The following is a 24079-nucleotide window of genomic DNA, read 5'->3' as shown; positions in this document are numbered from 1 at the left end:
CAATTAACTGCAGAGTAAGTTTCATTGATCTTTATTTAGTATTTCCTAGAAATTTTAGGATGATATTTTTACCCCATACAAACACTGTAATTTTACTGGAACCGTACTGTGGTACTATCACAGAGCCTGGGTTACCTGTGTGAGAACTGCGAAACTCGTTCACCGTCGTCATGTAGCCTGCCATATACAGCGGGGCGGCTGATCGCCATTCAGCAGGTCTGACCTTGACGACCTTGGCCTTGGACAAAAAGGGATGAAGGTGAAATCTCCATCTATCTAAATGTGATGATTACATGCAGATCAGCGACTTTCGCTTCATGCAACCCTGCACGGCCACTCCGAGCCGGGGATTCCCCTCACCATAAATGCACTTTCTGGCACCCTTCTAAAAATTCAAGACGCGTGAAGTACGTCCTTGTGCTGCCTGTGGAAATTTCTTCGACTTTATCAGGTTTGTGTGGAAACGTTTTCATCTTCTTACGCCAAAATCAATATATACCTTGCTCTTTTACTTGCAGGGATTTTTCAATAATACAAGGCAATGACTCGTTGTTTCGCAATTAATTATGGCGGGATATTCATCATGACTTCGATACTGGTAAGGTTTTTTTCTCACATCTGCATTGATCAACACCTCCATTAATAAAGCATATGACTGGTAAACAGATTAAACTTAACGGTCAACTATCGCATTGCGGAAACCTCGCTGTTGTAGTCCGGATAACATATTTGATCAGCAGGGTTGTGAAAATGCGTGCTACTTTGAAGGTTTCGTCGGCTATAAATTGTTGAAGAAAAGCGTAAAAATGAACAATTAAAAAAGTTGTAAAAAGAAATAGAAAAAGGAATTGTTTCAATCATGCCCTGAATGTTCTTTTTCGTGATTTTTGACGTGTTTTCGAATCCGTTCCCGTAGCCGTAATTTCACGTTACGTCATCGCCGCCATGCTGGTGGACGGTAAACAAAAGATCGCTCATCAGCTCGCTTTGTTTGTCCACCAGCATTTGTTCATTTCACCATTGTTATTTGTGTCTCCCGAGATTGCATGAAAACCATCTATATGATACCACGAAGCGAAGAAAAATAGCGTAGGTTTGTTTACATTGTCTAGCTGAGAATGAAGAAAGAAAGACACACGAAAGCTTTCGAGTGTCTGTTTTTTAGAAATTTGTCTGTGTTGACGTTCTATTTTCTATTTTAAAACAATATTGTCATGGTTTTCGCACTCATCTGGCACGCGTGTGCGTTTGAAATCGGATGAAATGTCTGAAATGTAATGCGATGCGTAGATGGCGCATTCGAAAACATTGGTTTTAAAATATTATTACACAACCATTCTCTCATTCGTTAAAAGTTGTCATCAGCTTGTCATGAAATATGTCCGGGATAACACGTCACGTTACTTAATCACTTCATTGAAACTACTATGTGTTGCTATGTGTTGCAATGAATCGAAAACGAATCCAGGATTCGTTAAAAATAAATACGCAGCGGAAACGGCATTTTCGAAACTGAAACTAAGATGTGTTAAATGTAGTTTGCCGTGATAAAAATTTTTCAGATGTGTAGAACATCATTTTAGTTTCCTTATGGATTGATGCTGATGAAAGAGACGGGGTATGCTGCATGTGCAGACAGGATTTGTTATAATATACCCACGCGGAAAGTTGTCTGAAACTACAATCACCCGTAAGAACAGCATTTTCAGATGCATTTTGCAGCATCAAAGTTTGAATTGCGCATGTGCCAATAACTCAATGCAACTAAAGAAATGATCTGTTATCATTATAAAAAAAATCATACTGTAAATAGTAAATGTTATTATTGTAAACAAAAATATATGGACCCAGCATGTACTAGGATATAAAAAAATGGATTAATGATTTTCATTCAAAAACAGATACTTCTCTAGCCTGCGTCGCAAGCGTTTCCGTTTGGTTTTGGAGCAAAGAATGACCGAAGAACGGGATTCTCGGCTTTGGCCGTGTGAGAAATGAAACGAGTGCTTTTGCTTGGGCCATTTTGACTCTCGTTCCCCGTTCTTTGCTCCTAAACCGCACAGAAACGCTTGCTACGCAGGCTAATACTTCTCTTGTTAGCATTGCTCTGGGCTCAGGAGAGCCAATTTCAGCAAGCATGAAAACCTCAAATCTGTTTTGCTCCCGGGGGCTTCTCCCCCTTGACCCCTCACAGGTGCTGCCCCTGTACCCCACTGGGGGCCTGGGCAGCCCCCAGACCCCTCGCCTGGTGGGGGGCCTCGGGCGCCCAGTGCCAGTTACTTTCTTTTATTCTCCTGCTACTTGAAATCTTTTTAACAACCCTGGATCAGACATTTGTCACAGTCAGAAACCAAACTCCATTTATTGAGGTCTCTCGCTACATAGGACACCTTCAAATTTGCAATCTCCTATAAATCTACAAATTAAGTGATTTGGGTGAAAGGGAAACCCTCTAAAATACCACGCCTCAAGACTGTCAAAGCAAGGAATAATATGTAAGATGAACTGTTTTTGCTTCATAAGCATATTAATTTATTAAACTCCCTGACTTTTCAGATTGACACCATTTTAGTTTAGTGGTGCAAATATTGCAGTTTGTTATACTTTTACAGACCTGCCAACTCTTATGATTCTGCCTTTAGTCTCACAATTTTTTATTTTATCTCAAGGTTTCACATCTTACTGTTTTTCGTGAAAAATCATTTTAAAATGAAATGTTAGAATAAAAATGGCAATTAAATGGGTTATGCATAAACATAAGTGATAACCTAACCAAAAAAAACACTTTTCTTACCGAACTGTGGGATTTGCACTTCTGTTTACCGTTTAAAGGCTTCTACTTAGTACAGCAAGTACAGAAATTGACCAATGGATAAAGGATTCATTTAACCTGATCAGGAAAAAAATAGAGTCTCGCTATTTTTTGATAGAATCTCCAGATTTTAAAGGTTATTTCTTTTGTTAATATTAGCTTAGCTCAGGTGGCACCTTGAAAGTACAATAATTTTTTGAATATTCCAATGACTATTAGGCTGATTTGAACTGTTTTGGCAGTCTCTTATGTTACTTTAAGTTCAGGTAATTTTTACTGTAAGCATGAGATAAACATTTTACTTTGCCAGCATTACAAGGAATACAGTGCTGAACATCTATGAGACTAAACAGCATCCACCAAAAAAGTTGTAAGAAACTGGTTTCATAATGGCAGTCTCTGATTACACATAGTCTGATAAGGTAATGCTAATTAAATTAATGTTGTCAGTCATTATATTATACTCATGAGCTTGTTGTTTTTTCTCAATCAATTATAGCTATTAGTGGCCAAATGCGAAGACAAACTTTGCTCAAATTGTACAGAAGAGCATATCACCAGAAAAGTTCCTGGCAAGTGTGATGTGTGCTGGCCATGTGACTTAATTGAATGTCATGTGGGGTATGGTTCATCGGTAGCATGTGGGACCACTGTGTCACGCGACGCAGATATTGTTTGTGTTTCCTGTACAAGAGGAGTTAACTTTTCAGACACTTCTGGCAGTCAGCAGTGTCAACCATGTGCAACCTGTCCAGGCAAACATGAACATGTCCTCGAAAACTGCAGTCCTGAACACAATGTCAAGTGTGAATGTGAAGATGGGTATTATCGCAACAGGACCACCAAGGAATGCCTACCCTGTGTTTTATGCTGCACAGATCATTTGAAAATTGCTACGAGATGTAGAGGTGATAAAGGTGAAATTGTGAAGAAATGCAAATTTAAAAAACTGTTGACCAAGACATGTTTTTCCCTGTCTTTGTCACCCACTATCAGTAATACATCCAAGCCAATACAACACTATTCATCTGTGGTTGTTACAACATCTTCCTCACTGATGAAAGAGTCCTTCTTACACATGACTGCCACTCCTTTACTGGAGAGGATTACTGTAGTTTCTTCAGCGGTGTCAAAGACAGTGCAGATTATGGCTACATCATCAAGCACTTTAGGACATGCTAGACAATCAGGCATCTTAATTGTTTCTGAATCTTTAAATGCTGACAGCCCAGTAATCAAGAAGAAAAAGATGGAGGAAACACTGAAGGTTCATATTTCCCATCAAATTGTCACAGTGAATATTTTAGTGATAATAATTGCTTTTGTTGTGGGGATTGTGTTTGCAGTGGTTGTGGGATGTGTAGTTAAGTGTTTTTTGAAAAAGTACAAGTCAGACAGTGTAAGCCAAAGTGATATGGAAGAACACACAGAAAATGATGGCAGAGAATCTAGTGTGAGTGGTAGTGCCATTACCCCACTGCTGCACAGCACTGAAACCCCATGTGAAATACAATTGGTACCCTTGGAAAATGATAAAACAAGTGAAACTCCAGATTTTCCCAAACAACTGTCATCTAATACCAAACAAGAGGGGGAATTAAGAGAAGGAGTCAGTGCACAGCTAGAGAAAGGAATTCCAACGTCGCTTGACAATGAACCAAGTAATAAAGGTAAGGCATATAGCCAATTTTTTTGTGATTTTATAATTTAGGTTGAGGCAAAAGGTTGAAGAGATCAGTCTACATCTAGATGCAATAATTGTTTGCGAGATTTGTAGCAAACTTGAAAATAAAGGAGGATATTAATTACCATCTTCCCGCCACGGACCTCCCATAATAAGACAATAATGAAAATGACAATAATTAGAGATTTGACTTACCGTTTGTTTTGTTTTGTTTTTTGTTATTGTTGCCTCCTTCACGGTGACAAAGAGAGGAGGACCAATAACTTAGCTAACTTGCATTTTTCCTTGTGCATTCGCTGCCACCAATTAATTGCCTCTGCCATTATGTTCGGCTCATTCCTCATTGTGTTCATTAACTCATCCCAGGCTTCACAAAATAGTGCTCCTTAATTCGACAAAGAAAGATGCCGATATCCATTGCAGATAGCGATGCCCCTTCAGTTTATTTGACAGTTGTGTGTTTAGTTGCCAAATCTTTCAGCAGGGTGACTTTGTTATGATTGAAAGAGGAGGGAAAATACCACGGACAGAATAATCCACACATCAAAGGTAGCAATTAACTTTCGTATAACCAGTCACCCTCAGCCTTACTCTTATTCAAAGGCTTGGCAAGTAAAGTAAGTAGCCAACTGTTACGTGGACATCACTATTAGAGCACTGAGTTGGAAAAAGTAAACAAGCTTAAAAATAAGGAAGTTAAGAATTTTTTCCGTATTAGGTACATTGTATCTCTTTTTTGCCGAAAGAGCTTTAACCCTTTTGTGTTGAAGAATTCAAGATACAGGATGGCAACGGCAGCGAAAAATATGTCTGGGACAAGTCACTGTGAGTACGAGAAGGAATGAGCTGAGCAAAATGGCAGAGGCAATTGGAGGACGGCAGCGAATACACAAGTTAGCTAAGTTATTGGTCTTTTTCGAAGTATGCAGGTCCTCCTTTTATCGCCACAGTGAAAGAAGCAACAATAGCAAAAAACATTGAACGCTAAAAAGCATCATAGGAGGTGCCTATGACAAATACGGTATGCATTGCAAAATACATGCATGAATTACATGACCAGTCTTACTGAGATGGCTGCCTATCCGGCTGAAGCTCTTGTAAGCAGTGACCCTCAGGACGTGAAAAAGGTGTCTGTAACTGCATGGTGCTGGCAGCTTTCAAGAATCAGGTTCTCTTGTGTAACCACTACTACACCTTTTGCTCATGTTCATTACCGGAAATACACAACCATTTGCGTCAAACGCTGACTAACAGTGCAAAGGTACATTCATTAGCACAGAAAAACAAACATTTACACATAAATCAGATTCAATTACAATTTTTTGCATTTCAATCAACATATATTCATTAACACTTCTGGGCATTTATAAAACATGGTGGCCTAGTTTTTTAATCTATAGATTTTTATCAATACGAATTTTTGATTATAATCAATGATCATCAGTTGAGTCAATCCGATTATTTCCGATGATCGATGATAAAATCTCAACCGATTCCCATCATTACTTGACATGTCTCTTAAAACTGCCCAGTGATTCAATTTCATGGATAGGGGCAGCAGCGGAAAATGATATAGCGCTTTAAGTTGCCAGCATGCACCCCTTAGTACATTCTGAAACAGCTGTGTAATTCGATCAAAGTAAATATGCAGAACAGGCCTAGGACTAGTATTAACTAAATCACTAATTATAATGTATAGTTTAAGGTCACATGCCATGGATGGCCTGAAGATTTAGTCATAGGCATAAAATTCAAGTGGTCTGTTGAAGTGTAACGGCATGTCTATGTGAAAAAACCAACATTGAAACTGATATAATATCACCTATCAATGCTCCAGCTCCAATCTCTTAGCAGTTTCTCTGCCCTAGCCCGCCTTTATTACTTTGCGTGCCCAACCAAAACCGCCATGCTATATTGCAGGGTGTAAAGGTTTCTGTTTAAGGGAGCTTTTAAAAAGGTAAAGCCAAAATCTAACTCGTAAACCTTGCAGAAAGTGTCTGCAGCTGCTTACGGGAATGTAAAATACAGAGTTTGTAGTGAAGTCGACCATAAGTAGAGCTGTCCGCTTAGGAGAGCTAATTCCTTTGTATATATGTAGGTGTCTTTTGCAGCCTCAAACACTGTTGTCCTCATGCAGCCAACACTTTTTTCCTGAAACAGTTACAACTGTACAGTTACAGCATAACCTCCCCGGGGGGGGGGGGGGGGGGGGGGGAGGTACTTCCTTATATGGGGATGTGCTGCTGAATGGGGTCGCATTTTTACGACTGGATTGACTATAATGGGGTCGCATTTGGATATTTTCGGGAACCACAAAATAGAGTTACTAGAATAGGGTCACACTTTTTCGGATTTTCGGGGTAAGAAAGTTCTTCATATTTGCGGATAGCAAATGTACCAGAATGTTTTTACTGTTGGTTAAAAGTATAGTGTGCGTTCTTCATTCAATTTAAAAAACGGGTCAATTCATTTTAGGATGACCAATTTAAAGGATAATGTTAAGGAAGATACATAAATAGAAAATGACTATTATATAAGTTGGGACCGCGAAAATTACATTTGCCCAAAATTGACTAAGATGGGATCTAAAATTGGCCCCAGAATAGACTATAATGGCCTTGGGGTAGGGGCTCTGAGAGGCCAGCGGCACATGCCCAGCAAAAATTGACCCAAGTACCTCCCGTCTGAAGAAAAAGTAAGTCAAAGACACAGGAAAAAATAACGGATTCCCATTTTTGGATATTTTAGGGTATTTTAAAAAATACCCATAAAAATCCCAAATTTGGCAAAGTGAGACAAGTCCCAACCAGGGAATTCCCAACCAAGTTCCCTGATTGGGACTTGTCTCACTCTTCCAAATTTGGGATTTTTGTGGGTATTCTTTAAATACCCTAAAATATCCAAAAATGGGAATCTGTAATTTTTCCTGTGAGAATGCTTGAAAATATTAGTTAATGCACCCCCACAGTGTATGGAAACTTGTTATCTCTAACCATAATCAAAGCTAGGGCCAATTCTCCACAAATGAGATGAAATTTTATGAGAACCCAAGGAGTCAGTTGGATTGGACTCAGGGTTCTTGAGAATGTTTGAAGTACAACAGCATTATTTTTGTCTCAACTCTCAATCAACTCCTTGTTTGATTCACAAACAGGAGTAATTCAAAAATACCATGCATACAGCAGATAAATAGCAGTGCAAACGCATTAAGGGATAAAAGGTCACACTGTCAGATTTTACAGAAAACAGGATAATCAAGAAAATCATGCATTCTGTCTTCCTTATAAATATGGGAAATTTCAACAAAGAACAACTTTACCTCCATATCTCACTTTTTAAAGCGGCAATAAATCACACAAATAGATGCAAAGCTCGTTGGGAAGATGGTAATATCTTCCTTTCATGAAAATATAAATAAAATAGCAGAGTAACGTTATAGAACCCTGCAGAACAACAACATCAAATTTTGGTAGTACAAGCAACCGCGTGTCATGAATTAATACTCCAACAATTGGTTTGTGAATAAAACTTTGTTTTATAGGTCAAAGACTAAGGAAAAGAATACCTTCTGAAGGCGAAGATAAAATGGAACCTTCGTCAGATGGTGGGACTGGTCTAGTACAAAAATTTGACGGTAGGTGAATATTATATTAAAGTTCATTGAAGGCAATAAAATCCTTTTGATGGAAATAAAATGCCACGCTTTCATATTTTAAGAAAGAGCTGCTGGAAATTTAATAATTTGCCAATTACTGTCTACAAAATATACTTTTTTAATATGTCATCAGTATGCTGGCCAAAACAGAGATAAAGTCTGGAAAAAATTGGTAAAAACTCTGGAATTTTTATTTTCAAATTAAGCTACAACAATATTGCGTTACGAGAAAGTGAAACAATTTGCTAGTGAATAAAAATTTGTTTCATAGGTCTAAGACCAAGAAAAAGAATACCTTCTGAAGGAGAAGATAAAGTGGAACCTTCTGTAGATGGTAAGACTGGTCTAATACAAAAATTTGGCAGTAGGTAAACAACTTTTATAAGTTCGTTAAGGCAACAAAGATTTGTCAATGAATACAATTTTGTTTTATAGGTCACAGACCAAGAAAAAGAATACCTTCTGAAGGAGAAGATAAAATGGAACCTTCTTTAGATGGTAAGACTGGTCTAGTACAAAAATTTGGCAGTAGGTAAACAACTTTTATAAGTTCGTTAAAGACAACAAAATCCTTTTGATGGAATGCCACGGTTTCTTATTTTATGAAAGTGCTGCTGGAAATTCAATAATTTGCTAATTACTGTCTACAAAATATAATATTTTTTTAATACCTGACCAAAACAGAGTTAAAATCTGGAAAAAATTGGTAAAAGGTCTGGAATTTTTATTTTCAAAGCTACAACAATATTGCTTTGAAGAAAGTGAAATTTTTTCTCATTTGGTCAAGTCTTATTAGATCTCGCGTGTATGTTTACAGGGCGGAATGAAAAAAGCTTTGTTCATGCATAATTTTTTTAAGGTCTCTATTGATCACCTGTTCTATAAGCTTGAGTCTAGAAAAAGAATTGCAGATACTTCTGTGTTCTGGCCATCTTAACTTAAGGAGAAATAAAAAGCAAACTGTGGTAATGTATGGACTTGAAGTGTTCAGTTTTTCTGTCATGCGTGTGGATACCTTATGCTGATAAGGCCTTTAGCACTCAGAAAGTACAAATTAAATAGTCTTTTTTCTATTGCTTTACAGTCTCCCTTCCAGTGGATCACCTTAAGTACTAATGTTTTAGAAACTAAACAGTTTTATACACATTTTTTTAAAAATAACTGAACTTGATGACATTTTCTTTGCAAATTGTCATTAAGCCAGTTTAAAGACAAAAAATGATGTTATTAAGTATTGCATCTATTTTTATTACATTAAACAATGATTCGATTTTTTTCATTGTCTTCTTGTTATCTTTTAAGGTCAGCAACTTCATTCCTGCACTGATCATTATGAAAATGAATCCCTTACTATACATTCAACCATCAAAGAGCATCCACTACCAGGTTCCACTTTAAGGTACAATGCTGTTCCCAACTCCATGGTTGCTATTAGTCCAAGTGATGCTGAACAATTATCTGGATCACATTCACCAACTCAATATGACCTGGGTAAGTAGGTTGGAGCTTACAAACACTTAGCCTCCCACGCAGACGTTCTTAGGGGTTCATCACGCGTTCCTGCCCCTCGAACGTCTGCTGAACTGAGAGATAAATTCCTTTCCCTTTGTTCACAAATATCGGCTGGAGATCACATTCAGATTATCGGAGATCCAATCGGCGCAGTTGAAGTCAATTGTTGACAAGCCAAACACATACGTACAAGCTCTGTAGAGTGTGATACGTGACCAAAGATTTTTGCTCCTGACGAGAGCATAGCAGATAAGCATTCGGTTTTTGTATATTTCTCTCTGTAAAGGCTGGATAAGATGTCATTTGCTCATAAAGTTGTTCTTTGGGTGATATAACGGCCGGGTTACCTTGTGACACTGAACAAAAGGTAGAATTTTTTTCACGCGTTATTATTTTGTAGTAAAGCCGATTTCCATTCAGCAAATTTAACCTGCGAGGCAATTTTTTTCAACGAGATTCTGTCAGGGTAGCCACTAGTTCGAACGTTTGTGAGTTCACTGAGTAGTTTGTTCTAAAACTGTAGGGTCTTCACCTTTCATGAGACCTTTCTGATCTTTTCTGGAGCCATAAAGTCAAGTGTAAAATTTCTCAAGGTCCAAAGTGCACTTCCCAGATCTGGAAGTCTGCTGTGATTGGTCTACGTTTTTTTCACTCAAGTCAGCAGACGTTTGTGGGGCAGGAACGTGTGATGAACCCCCTAAGAACGTCTGCGTGGGAGGCTAAACTCAGCTCTCCAGTTAGGATGAGGCAAAATTTAATTTTCTTAATCAAGTGTCCATGGTTCTCCAGAGAATTTAAAGAAGATTTTAGAAGGAGAAAAAAAAATAGGCAGCATTAGTTGAGATCAAAAGGCATTAGCCTGTGGGGATGTGTATGGAAGTGAAAGATCAGCCCCCTTCTAGTGGAGGAGCCTGGAGGTCTCAATTTGTACTTACAATAAAACTTGAAATCTAAAACTCAACAAAAGGGCTTCGAAATGGCTCTAGAATTGAACAGACTGTAAAACACACAACACAAAAAAAGATGAGTCATTATATTTTGCCTCTTTTAAAAACGAATGGTGTTTGTTCCTATACATTCTCTTATAAAATTCAAATTCCAATGAAATCCCATAGAGCCTGGGTTGCCTTTGACCTTACAGGCCTTAAGAGATTGCAATCCATTACATTAACGTAAAAATGTATAATATTGATTGTCTATGGCCATCTGTCAGGGGCACCCAACGACTTTTTTTCTGTGAAATAACTGTCCATTCTTCTTAGTTTTCTACCTGCCCCTGATATTTTGTCTTGTTGAAAGCTTGGTTTTCTTTGAAACAATATTGGTGATCTATGACTGTATCTCGCCATGTGCATTGCCGTCATGTTTGGCTAGCTTTCACAGATGTCTTGCATATTTGTGCATCTAATGACTAACTGTTAGGTGCATTTCATCATTCAGTTAAAAATCCAAGCCCTTCCTCAAGCTGCAACTTTGTTTCTCATCCCTTGGATGCAACTAGTTCAAGTATTACTAGACAAATATCTGGAGTGTACTCCCAAGTACAGTTCAACATGGGTAAGTAGCACCATTGGTGTTTTTTCTTGAAAATTTGCTTCTGGTATTAAAAGTATACTAGTACCCTAATTAAGAGGCTGGTCTCAGTAGCTATATCACCAAGCAAGGGGTTTCCATAACTTTCATTTTGTTAAAGGCCGGACATGTGGCCAAGTAGATCATCGCTGCTTGTCAGTCTCACAACCAGGAGAAACTCATAAATAGTAACAAAACCAATATTTTTACTTCTTTTACCTTAACCCAGATAAAATTTCTTGAAAAAGCAACTTCTTCACCAAATGAGAACATATACCTATATGATGTCCATCCATCAACACCAATGATGGTCATGGCTTCTCTCTTGATGCAGTTGATTATGTTCTGTGAATGCCGAGGTTTCTGAAGACCAATCTGGGCACAAAAGTGTCTGCCACATGTGAAACACATCAGGTCAGCAGAGGGAGATGTAGTGCTGACTGAGCTAGATAATTACGCATTGGACATTTTACCTTTGCTGACTCCATACGCTTTTCTTCTGCTGTCATAGCACCCTTGTTGATGTGGCTATGGCACTTAAAGCAGTGTTTTCTTTTCAGATGTCAGGATCTACATCCAGGGTTAAGAGGGATACTTTCAAGTTATCCTTAAATCTCTTCCCTTATCCACTTACAGATCTCTTCCCAGTAGGTGCTGACATAAGGCAAACATGGCCAGCCTAGCGTACCTGACACTTCTGAAGGATGGGATCTAGGTTTGCCCTTTCAAGAAGCTCAGTGTCTGGCACCTTATCTTGTCATCTGATATAAAGAATCTTGTGAAGGCTTTTTGTGTGGAAGTGACTAAGTTAACATGGGTGTCTACTGTACACAGTCTATGCTTTGCAGGTGTACAGAAGTGTGGTCATTACCACAACTTTGAAACTTTGGAGTGTTGTGGCTGTTGTGATTCCTCCACGTTGCCATACAGTCGCGTGAAGTCTACCATATGTCGAGCTTACTTTTAATTTGCAATTCCCGGTCCACTTCATCATCTATATAAACACAATTTGAACGGCATACTGCCAGGTATAGTGTTTGCTTGTATTGCTTTTCCCAGAGGTGGGAGTTTAGTCCAAAGTTCTCACAGGCTGCAGTGACTTTGTCAATGCTATGCTGCAACTGTTCTTTACAGCTAGCATTCAGTGCACAGTCATCTGCAAATAGTAGATCCTGGATGATTTGTAACACTGGCTCGCCAGGAAGAGGTCGAAGCAGCTGTGAAATCGCTAAAGAAGGGAAAAGCTCTTAGAATAGACAATATCCTCGGGGAGGTGGTCCAAGCACGAGGAAATCCGTATTAAGGACTTTACATAAAATCTGCTATAGGGTTTGGCAGCCAAATGGCCCAAACTGGCCATGGACCCAGTTTCTGATCTTTACCCTTCCCAAGAAAGTTGGCAACCTGTAACAGTGCAAGAACTATCGCAAAATTAACCTGATACGCCCCTTAAGTAAAGTCATGCTGAAGGTACTGTTTAACAGGCTGAAGCAGTCATGGCGGAATAACAGGCGAGTGTCAGAGCCAGGGGGTTACTATTTTTTTGGGTTTGAAATTTTCCGGGACCTTTTTGAGTAGGAAAATTTGGCAAATATTTTTTGGTTGGCTTGATTCAAGTAGAGATTTGTTGGGGTAGTTAAAACAATCTGAAGATTCGTGGTAGTGCCCATGTATGATAATTTCAGATGGTATGGTGAGGAAACAAACACAAACATTCAATTTTTAATGTTTTTATTTTTCAATTTACATCATTTAATACCTTCTGGAAATTTTTAAGGCTCGGAAATATCGGCATGGGATGTTTTGGGATTAACTTTTGGTCCAGGGATTTCTTGGGGGGGAAGGGATTTGTTAGAAGCCCTAGGGATTTTGGGGGTTTTGATTTTTGCCCCCATTAGATCATCCCCGCCACTTGAAATATGGAGTACCCTTCCCCCCCCCCCCCCCCCCCCCCCCCCCTCTGGGCGTCCGAGCAGAACGCAGTACAACAGAATCTGTCTTCAACCTCAGGATCGTGTGTGAGAGGTACCTCCAACATCAACAAGAGGTACCTCTATCACGTCTTTGTTGATTTTAAAAGGGCGTTTGACAGAGTCTGGTACGAAGCCCCCTGGTGTACTGTGAGGCTTTGTAACATTAACGTCAACCGAGTCATGGAGAACCTCTACAACAAGGCCACCATTGCAGTCTACTTTAATAGCGGCATAGGAGACTGGTTCAGAACGACGGTCGGGGCCAGACAAGACTGTCTGCTAACCTACTCTTTTTTAACATCTTTCCGGAGAGAATAACGACTGACGCACTGGTAGATCACAAAGGAACAGTCCGCATCGGAGGCAGAACAATCAGCAACTTACGTTTTGCAAATGAAATTAACGGCTTGGCTTGACCCCTCTGGTGGATCGCCTGGACAAGACCTCTACTGTCTTTGGCGTGGATTAGCGCATAGAAGACCAAATAAATGACCAACAAAGATGGCATCAGCATTGACATCAGGGACAATGTCCAAAAACCGGACGAAGTTGACAGTTGTAAGTATCTGGGCGCAGTCGTCATAGATCAAGGTTCCAACCCGTAAGTACTCTCCAGAATTTCACAGAAGACAGAGAAACTCTCTGGAACGACAAGAAAATTTTCCTTAGCTCAAAGATCAGACTTTCTGTCTCGGTACTCTTGTAGTGTCCTGCGAAACCTGGACAATGCAGGCGGACATCCAGAAGAAATTGCAGGCCACTGAGATGAGATACTTTAGGAAACTGCTCGGCATCACATACAAAGACCACATCACTAACCATACAGTCAAAGAGAGAATCAGGCAAGCCACCGGGCCCTATGATGACGATAAAGAAACGCAAGGTTAAGTGGTTTGAGCATGTGTCAAGATCAGTAGGGAGCGCTGGGAGAATAGCATCTCTGGTTGGACAGGGTTGAGGTTTTGCGATGCCCTAATAGAGCGTAAAAACAAAATCAAATAGTGGGAAACGGTTGCAAGGTCCGTGGCAACCAAACGGTCATCGTGACTACGAGTTAGGTGCAGAATCGTTTCGAGTCCGTCTTCTCTGCATACTGCTGGTTTTCAACAGGTTTGTTACCGAGGCGGTCTTGAATATTACTACGACAGGCTTAAGGCTGACTCTTTAAGAGGGAGAGTTTGTTGATTTCCATGCCGTTTTCATCAAACCGGTCCCGATATGTCTCCTTGGGACTGGGACTAGCTGTTGCGGTAATGCAGTGTAGATTTTGTCTCTGAGAGATGTCCACTCCTCCTCACTTCGTGTGTCAACGAAATAGAGATTGGAAAGCTACTGACCTCGTTTAGGCAACTGATGTAGTTCTCTGTTACATCGTCTGGTTTCAAGTGTTCAAACTCTGGGAAAGTTTCTTCCTCTTGTGGACGTTGTTTCGGTGTGATGAGGAGCTTGTCTGAGTTTTGAGGTTACAAGGCTGTGATCAGTCCAGTATTTTGCAATACACCGGCTTTTCCCACACAGACATCAACTCTGTCAGTTTTTCTAGAGACCAAATAATCTAGCATGTGCCCCTGTTTGGGCCTAGCGTGTATTCAGGTTGCCTTGTGCCGGTTGGCTATACAGAACATTGTGTTGGTTGTAGTTTAGTCATGTGAGTTGAAGGAAGTAAAAGACCATTACTATTGCATTTGCTGGTGCCATGTTTGCCAATGATACCCTCCCATACTGCCTAGTCTCATCCAACTCTGGCATTGAAGTCACTAAGGATGGGAAATTTGTCCCCTTTGGGTACGGTTGAGATGAGGGAAACAAGTTCCTCGTACAATTTGTTTTTAACATCAACCGGATTGGTAATAGTTGAAGCATGGATACTGCGATGATTGTTACTTATTTGGTGTTTGCAAGAGGCAGCTGCATTACCATGAGTATGTTGTAAAAGGCTTTGGGGAACAGGACTGACTTGATTTGCAAAGCTAACTCCTGCTTCCCGGCATTTGCCATGTTTGCGGCCACTCCAGAAGAATATATATCCTGTTTTGCTTTTTCTGCAAGGCTTCCTTCTTGAGATAGTCTTGGTTGTTTCTGAGAGAGTACAACATTCTCCTTTGGAGAGCAGCAATGTCAATTTTGTATTTGGCAAGCTCTGTGGCAATTGGTTCTCTACATGTACCAGGAAGCCATCCTTGTCATTGCCTAAAAAGTGTACGGACATTCCCTATACCGTTGGTGAGCTCAGTCGTTTCTAGTTTTTTAGGCCACTTGACAGGATCCCTATCAATGTTGGTCAAAAGAAGCAGGCGATGTATAGGTATGGAGGTGAGAAGTGCATTCCTAAATAGTGCTGCGCAGTCATTCAGAGTGCTGCCGGGCTCTACTGATTCTTCAAACAGTGAAATCCTGGGCAAATTGTGGGCGGGTTTGTGGCTGCATACAGCCATATATGGCTCTACCCTTTCAGACACAGGAGTACAAAATATAGCGTTCAACAAAGCAGTTTTCCATGTCCTCCATGTGAAGAAATGCAAGACATGTACATAGGTATGGATATGATCACCCTTCTGAGATGCATGCATACGTTTGTAGTTTCCCCATTACAAAAAAGTCTGACATAAACTTTAAAACCTTGAAATCCAGCTGACTTTGTTCGAAACTTATCAACATGATTATTTGCTGCACATACCTTATTCTTAAAAAGTTTCGTGCATATTGTTTCGTTTGGCCCTCCTACACAGTCAATAAATTGTCCTTCCTTTTGTTCCAAGTGGAAAGGTATAATCTTTGAAAGAGGCACAGCGACTTTAAATAACCGCCAGTGTAACAAGTTTATTTCCTAATTTTAGTTATCAACCAGCACAATGCTGTGCTTCCTTATGATCAGTACCGTGATATTTGGGCTCGAAATGACAGCAGGTTGAGCGAAGAAACCTCTGCCAACTGGTCAAGATTGTCACAGAGTGAACGGTACAATACCAAGTTTTCTGATGTACCATTTCCTCTTCTCAACAAAATCTGCTGCCACCTGGATATTAAGAGAACAGATGGCAAAGATGTAAGGATGCTGGCAGATAAGCTTGGGTGTACAGTGCCTCGTGATTTTGAGGTAATAGAACATGCAGCCATTAGAAACAAAGATTCTACAACTTATGTTGTTCTTCGGGAAGGATTTGTAACTAAGAAACCTTATGCAACTGTGGAGGATTTTGTTGAGATGATGAAAGACATTGAAAGGAATGATGTCATTGATTTAATCGATGACTATAAAGGTGAATAAATTTATGTTATATGGCGGCTGGGAGGTCCGTGTAGGAAAAAACTGTGCTCGGGTACTTAAGAGTGAGGACAAAGTTTTTTCTATACGGACCGACTTAAGCAAGCATATGGAAACTGAGCTTTTCTTTCAGCACTAATAATCTCTGTTGATAATGATAACATATTAACGTTAACGAACATTTAGATGCTGCAAACGTTTCTTTATTGCCTCGTATTGAATGTCCTCCTCTAGGTAAAAATCTTTAAAAATTAAGGTGTTAGTTTATTTTTATGCAATGATTAGGCATTTATTTTATCGACTGATATTTTTACGCTAATGAAAATACATTTCCTGGTAGAGCAGAGCTTTCCGAACCCATTCAAATCTCTTAAAATCGTTCCATAAAGTGGAGGAAGGTGGTAGCGCTGATCAGGGTTCCCTGCCGGTCGTCGAGTATGAATGTTTATGGCCTCGCGTATCTTGCGTGAAAGCAGGTGGTTTTCCTGGCCAATAATTTCTACACTGGCCCAGCCGATGGAGTGGCCTGCGTTCTTAGCACCTTTTTACACGCCGACAGCAGACTTTCTGATCGCAGGCTTGTACTGGTTTCTGGTGTTCACCACCTTCCCCCAAATTTATGGAACAGTTTTGTAGCTTCATCAAAACGAGGCTGGGAATAACAGCAAACGTTACTGATGAAGGGATCCGGAAGGCTTCCGAAAGCTCTGCGTAACTTTCGAGAAATTGTTGGTGTTGAAGAATATTTCTTTCCAATATGATGTCCAAACAGTGGAATTTTTATTCTGTCATTCAAGTGTCTTAATAGACAGATCGTCATCCGTTTTTGTGTCAAACATGCAAAGACAAAAGAAATCCTATTTGTTCTTGAGCAAACCTGAAAGATGCTACAGAAAAAAAATTGGTAGGAGTGGTTGTGTTTTCACTAGGCCGATTTACTAGCTGAACATTCTTTCTAGGTCCTTGTGTACCAAGATTTAGACCAAGATTTATTAAGTTAATTGTGACAACTGTTTTCAATTTGAAATTTAACCCGAATCTAGAAACTACTATAAACTCGGAGAATTCATATTGCAAAAGTGCGCCTCATTCAAAGTGGTTCAAAAAATGAAGCAGTTTGAATGTTCGTCTCTTTTATTCATCGATTATTTTTAGAGAAGGCGGTTTATGTCTCTAAAGATGAGACAAGCGAAGAAATGTTGTAATCGTGTTAAGGTGGCTCGATGGAGTTTTTCAGGGTCTTCCCAAGTTTGACCATAAACTACGTCGCCATTAACAAAGATTTGGAAAAATTATCACCACAGCTGTAGCCTGCGTAGCTGGTGAGATTGGCAGGCAAGCTACGCAGGCTACCACAGCTGTATTAAATAAAGATGAAAATTTTATTATGATCAGGGATACAAGGACTTCAGAGTCGTCATTGCAACGAAATGATGCCATTATCTATTTTAGGCCTGTTTACATGGAGGTGGGGGACCCCAGGTAGGTGAAGTGCTAACCCGCCTGTCCATATAATCTCTCATTTTAATTTGATCACGTTTACATGATAGGTAGGGTAACCAGCCAGGTGTTACCTCACCTACCTGGGGTGATATCGATTTTACTGAAAACTGCATTGTGACAAACTTCAATTCATAGCCAATCTTTGGTAAAAATTTCGTCGCGATCGGACAAGGATAAAATGACTTTAAAAATCTTGGTATGGTCTGCGAAAAACTGTATCGAAAACACCGTAAGATGTGACTAATGTCTGTGCAATAGCGAGTGACTTGTAGCAGGCTGGTTTTATTGTCCATTGCAAGTTTATCACTGGGCAAACAATATACCAATAACCCACCTTTATGTCTCTCTTTTTACTTGGACGTTTCAACTTAATTAGTTGGTTCCCCCCTCCAAAACTGTAGGGTTTTTGATGATTTTTGAAGATGTTTTTCCAGTCAGCCCCCGGTTACTAGTCCAGATGCTCCGATCTACCACTAAGCTACAGGATACTCGTGGGAGTAGGAAACTAATTTAAGTTTTTAGGGTATTTTGTTAGTTAGTAAAACACCCCTTGGCACGTAGTAAATAATGATGCTGGAACCTCCAGTAAAGTGTTTTTAAGTTAGCTCAGTGTGGCTCCTAAGGGCTTCATACAAGCTAGTGGCTAGGCTGAGATAACATCTTTCTCTTACGGCAAGATTAATAAATTACTCTTAAATTTTTGTCCTCTCTAACTAACTATTTTGAGTCTCTCTCGCAGCCGATTTTGTCCTATCACGCAAAGCTCCGAAGGAGACAAAACGCCTGTGGTTGATTTCACAATGTAAAATTAACTTTTTGTAAAGCTTGCTGTTTTTTTCCCAAAGGGTTTTTTCGGAGAGTTATATTTATTTCAGTTGCTTTTTTTCCCCTGTGCTCATGTGATGTTGGCCGTTTTAGTGTCCACCAAGCTAAGTATCCTGCTATTACTGCTATACCGTAAATGATCTATTAGACACCCGGGCAATCTATTTCCAGTTCATTTTAGGATGTCAAGCAGGAGTGTTTTAAGACAGGAGGCATAACTAAAATCATTCCATCCATTGATACCTCTAGGCCAATTAGAGATCCATAAAGGTTTTTGATTCGATGTCACTATTCTTACTTTGAACTTGACAGTGACCAAGTTGCAATGTGCGTACTCTTATAACCCGAATGAATTGGATTATTTTGCTATTTCGCCATTTCCTAGATTTTGGAGCAATCATCATGCGGAGCGTCCATTAGACAGGGGGTGTCTTTTAGAGAGGGACATGTAATACAAACTTAAAAGCATAGGGAGGTGTTCGGTGTGAGACAGCAAGAGGCATTTATTTGACCGAGGGCATTTTTTAGCAAGGAAATGTTTTCTATATGTACAAAACGGGTTTTGCCATTTTATGAGCATAGCCATCATTTTTAACCATCCATTTTGTGTAATAGGTATTTCAGTGGTGCTAGCTAATTTATTAGTGCCATGTATATTGCATATAGTAGGTCTACAATGTATATTGCCATACAAATCAACAAAATAAATGTCATGTGCAATTAATAAATACTACGGTCTTATTAACTGTGTTAAGTAAAGCAAGAAATTCATTGTTAACAGAAATGGCAAATGAGAAAATGGGAAAGCCAATTTATTAACAGACTCCCTCTAAGAAGTTCATTAACATGTTAATTGTCACTGATATAAATTACTAAACAGTGTTTTTCACATTGTGCGTTGCGTTTTCCAGAATTACAACTGTCAGTTACTGCAGTAAAAACTGTTTTAAGGTCACTTAATAATTCTCCTTTTTATTATAAAACTGACCTGTATATTATTAAAGCGCGCGTTACCTTAAGGTTAAGCGTTAACCTTTCCCGACCTGCTAAGTAGCTATTTTGTAGTCAGGTTTTATAGGCTTTTGTACATTATTAGAGCATTTTTTCGAGCATTTTAAGAAGGCAAAGGCATCAAACATTGTTTGGGCATTTTAGTGGTATCGGACGACTCAACCCGAAATTTAAAAAAAATCAAATTTCACCTTTATACAGACTTTTAGAGAATCATTTTATACTTTGTTGCCGTATCACGTATGCATTTTTGGTAGCCTTAAACCTTAACACGTCTAACATTAATAAAAAGCCTTTCCATGATGAGCATTTTCCGAGCATTTTAATGACTTTTTGGGGGCAACATTAGAGGGAAAAATAGAGCATAAAGGTGGGGCAATTTTAAAAGCGGGGAAACAAAAGCATGATGTACAAAAGCCTATTCTGTCTTTACCTCTAAGATGTAGAGAAAGAGTGAATTTACAGACTGTACTTGGCATTTAGAGATCTTTTACTCCCTCTCTTTTGGCAAAGGAAGAGGTAGAAACACTTTAAAGTCAATTTGTCGTTGATATTTTGCTTTGTTTCCATCTCCACTTCCTTTTAGATTCCCTTGATGAGTAAACTCTTAGGTTTGTCAAACCTGTATTAAGGACGGTGCCCACTAGTGGGAAGTATTTTTCCTCAGATAATGACCATGTGAGACAAGTAGATTATACCAAGGGCTATTGAAATCCATAGAGAAAACTGGGGGTAACCACGCATTTTTTCAGAGGTGAATGCGCTTCAATATGAAGAAAAACGCTGAATCGACATTTTTAGAAAAATAAATTTATTTTTCTTCCCAGGTTTAAGAGTGTACTCGTTAACTGGCACAAATGCAATGATAATTGTGACGACGCTTAAAAATAAAGAACAAAATGGCAATAAAACAACTGTTCTTTACCGTTCTTTATAGACCTTTATACGTCTTTTTGAAATATCATCGCAACTGGGTGGTCAGCAGCATGAGGTGATACCTATCCACGCGTTTGCCTCCAAAATGGTTTAAACGACATTTGCCCCAAACCAAAAATTGATCGTTTGCTAAGTAGGCTTTTTACTTTCATTGATAAAAAGTTGGGGTCACGCGATTTTAGAGGAGGCGGCCCAGTTCACAAAATACCCTGAATTTTTTCTCCGGGGGGTGTCCGGGGGATATTTCTAGCAATTCGTGGTGGGGGTGTCTCGTCCTGCTCTTCAAATCCCGACCCTAGACCCTATTTCAGACCAATACCATATTAGGCAAATATAAGGGGTGTACCCCTCCGGGATTTTTGGTTCACAAAGTGAGGGCTGTCAATTATGAATAGACAAATCCGGAGGGTATTCCTGAGAATACGCTCGGTGGGGGTGTCCTGTCCGGCTCTCCAAATCCTGACCCTAGACTTATTTTAGCTCAATACCTATAAGGCAAATTTTAGAGAGTATTCCCCCGGAATTTTCTTCCTTACGGTGATAAACACTATAAATTATTAGTATAGGTAATAGCATGATTTGTAGTGATATTTGGAATAAATACCACGAGTGATATTTCGAAATTGTTATACGTGAGACATTTTTTTTTTTCATCGTCTCCTTCAAAAGATGCCACGATGAGTACCTTGTGTGGTTTTTCTTTACTTTTTGTTGAAGTTTAAACCTTTAATGAGTTTTTTCCCTTCCAAAACATGACTGCAAATCTTTCTCCGTGTGTAGCTAGAGTATGTGTGTATCAGCAATAAGGTTATGTGGTGGCCTGAGAGTGTGCAGTACCCCCGCCCCCAGGAAAAATCGGCTTCGGCAGCCCAGTTAAAAACGCTTTTCGGCGATTCTTGGGCGTGGCCGAAATGGAGTGATCGAGATGGCTTGTTTTGATTCAAAGTTGCAATAGGCACGCAATACGTGCGAACGTAAACAAGCCAAGTGACATGAATGTTTGCCATGCCAACGACTCGTACAAGGTAAAAACTGTGCCGCAAAGAAAGCTCTGTTAGCAGGATACTTGATCCCACTTTTGCAATCTCAAAAAACGTTGCAACGAAGAAACACAAGTCCCAACAGTGGGGGACGTGAAATTAAAAGGGATAAACATATTAAAGCAACGCAGGGATAATTATCAAAAAAAGATAAACTTATAAATCTTAGTGTTTTTATCTTTCGTGCATGACATAAATAAGGAATTGTTTTAATAAGGGGAATCACATGCGATGAGTGGCAACATATAAAGTAGTTCGGCAGTTTGATAATTTCATTGGAACTAATTGATGTTAGCCTATAGTCTTAACTTGAAATGATACATAATTTCATTGCAGATGTTCGGAAAGGAGGTGATTTCTTAAAATCTTATTGAGCAAAATGATCTGGTAAACAAGTTGCATTATTTCATGTTCGAACCGTAAAATGGCAAAGTCCGACATCTTCACATGCAAACTGCATGCGTGACAAACCCCTGGGTTAATTAGATTAAGTCGTATTCCTTTCGCGAACCTAGCCTGTTCACAGACCCTCTATTTTCTCTTCAAAGTCAGTCGAACGCGGGTGATAAAATATAAACCGCAGGGGATTTATTGACCTCCAGCGCAAGGTGGTAGTGGTGGGGGAAGAAGAATTTTATTTTTCTTTCTCGAGCTCCGCGCTCGCCGATGTTTTTGAACAGAACGAAAAGAAAAATAAAACAACATCTGTGTACAGGCTAACACGAACCACGAACGCCCCAAATTCTAAGGCCTCCACGTGCAAATTGCGTGATAATGAAATTCACAGTAAGGGTCTGATTACATGAGCCGGGTGGCTAGCTCTGCCGAGGTGACTTTTATCCTGGTATTACATGGACCAGGCTAGCCCGGAGCCGCCATTTTTATATAGAGATTAGAAGCAGCACGCACGAGCAGTGTGTTACCCGCTGTTCTGTTTCTCACTTGGTTTATTTACAGGCCCGGTAAGCGTGATTACCTGGAAAATTTCCAGCCGGGATCCCGGCATCACAATACCGGAAAGGCCCAGCTAACCGGGCTGGCTCGGTTGTCATGAAATCGCAAAGTTGAGGCGCGATCTCTGCAAAGCAAACCGGTCCGGCTCATGTAATCAGGCCGTTAGTTTCAGAGCAAGATTTTTTGCCCTGCCCCTTGACCTCACCGATTTTTCAAAGTCTCCCAAACCCACACACCCAAAATTTCAGCCCCCTCCAAACATCTATCTTCATACCCCCTTCTCCAAATTAATCAATGTTTAATGAGTGTCTTGACATATGATATAGACACGGCTAAACTTTACGTCCATATTTTTAGACCATTAGCGCAGTGTGCAGTTTGATTTAAGTGTTGATTTATATGAGAAAGACTGAGTGGTCGCTGAGTGGTCGCTTACGAGAGCTTAAAACCAAAAGAAAAGTCCAGTCGGGTTATCCCAAATGTGGTCGCGGTCACTTACGCAGTTTAAGTCACAGTTCAAACGGGGTTTCACAGGTGGGTCGTAACTAGAGTTGGTCGCTTAGGAGAGTGGTCATGAGGAGAGCTTCGACTGTACAACTGTACACATAAAAGACATCACATACGCAGAGTACAACGAAGCCCAAATATGCGCTCCCACAGCGTCTTGTTTGTTAACTTAATCGCTTTTGGAGTTCTTTACAATTTTTTTCCATCCCCTTCCCGGTTGGTTACATAATTCCTCTGGGATATCCACTGAAAATGGCTACCAGTCAGAAAGAAGTGATATTACTTTTCTTTTACCTTTACATAACTGGAATTCGTGCTAGGTTATAACTTTACAATCAAGAGAAATTAAAATATGCGGGCTGGGAAGTGAAATAAACTGTTTTAAGTTTTCTAGTTAGCTCCCCAAAACTCTCTCTTGCGTTGGCCCGAAATCAAAATTCCTTCTCTTAGTATACCTTCTTAGAAACCTCTAGCGAATGTGCTATGTACTTCGACTATAAGCGAGGTGTGCAACTGATACCAGCTAGTAGGAGCCCATATGGGCTCCTGTATCTAGCTATTTGGAGAAGAAGGAGCACAAATGTTTAAAAAGTCAGCAGTCCTCATCCTGCATTTTGCACCCAGCCTGCGTTTTACTCTCAGTCTGCAGTCTGCATTTTACACTCAGTCTACATTTGACCCCTGGTCCGCATTCTTCGCTTTTATACTGATCTTTACCAAAATTCGGTAATTTACAGCCTGCGTAGCAAGCGTTTCCCATTGAGTTATTGCGCGAAAGTTGAAGCGAGAACAAAAAAAAAAATGGAAGTGGGAAGGGGAGGGAGGAAGAG

At 39.8% G+C, this 24079-nt stretch overlaps 1 protein-coding gene across 1 annotated transcript; it reads left to right on the top strand.

Moving 5' to 3' along the window:
- The first annotated feature begins 583 nt into the window (after positions 1–583).
- Positions 584–19736, top strand: LOC140938237 (uncharacterized). Its single transcript, XM_073387745.1, has 8 exons — positions 584–598; positions 3312–4482; positions 8038–8130; positions 8423–8485; positions 8587–8649; positions 9454–9642; positions 11104–11220; positions 16046–19736. Exons 1-8 carry the CDS (start codon positions 584–586, stop codon positions 16474–16476), a joined length of 2142 nt encoding a protein of 713 aa, XP_073243846.1. The 3' UTR covers positions 16477–19736.
- The last annotated feature ends 4343 nt before the right edge of the window (positions 19737–24079 follow it).

The sequence above is a fragment of the Porites lutea genome, chromosome 5 (genome assembly GCF_958299795.1).
Source record: "Porites lutea chromosome 5, jaPorLute2.1, whole genome shotgun sequence".
In the NCBI taxonomy this organism is placed as follows: Eukaryota; Metazoa; Cnidaria; class Anthozoa; order Scleractinia; family Poritidae; genus Porites; species Porites lutea.
The sequence above is the reverse complement of the archived record's forward strand: the minus strand, read 5'-3'. Positions and strand labels throughout refer to the sequence as shown.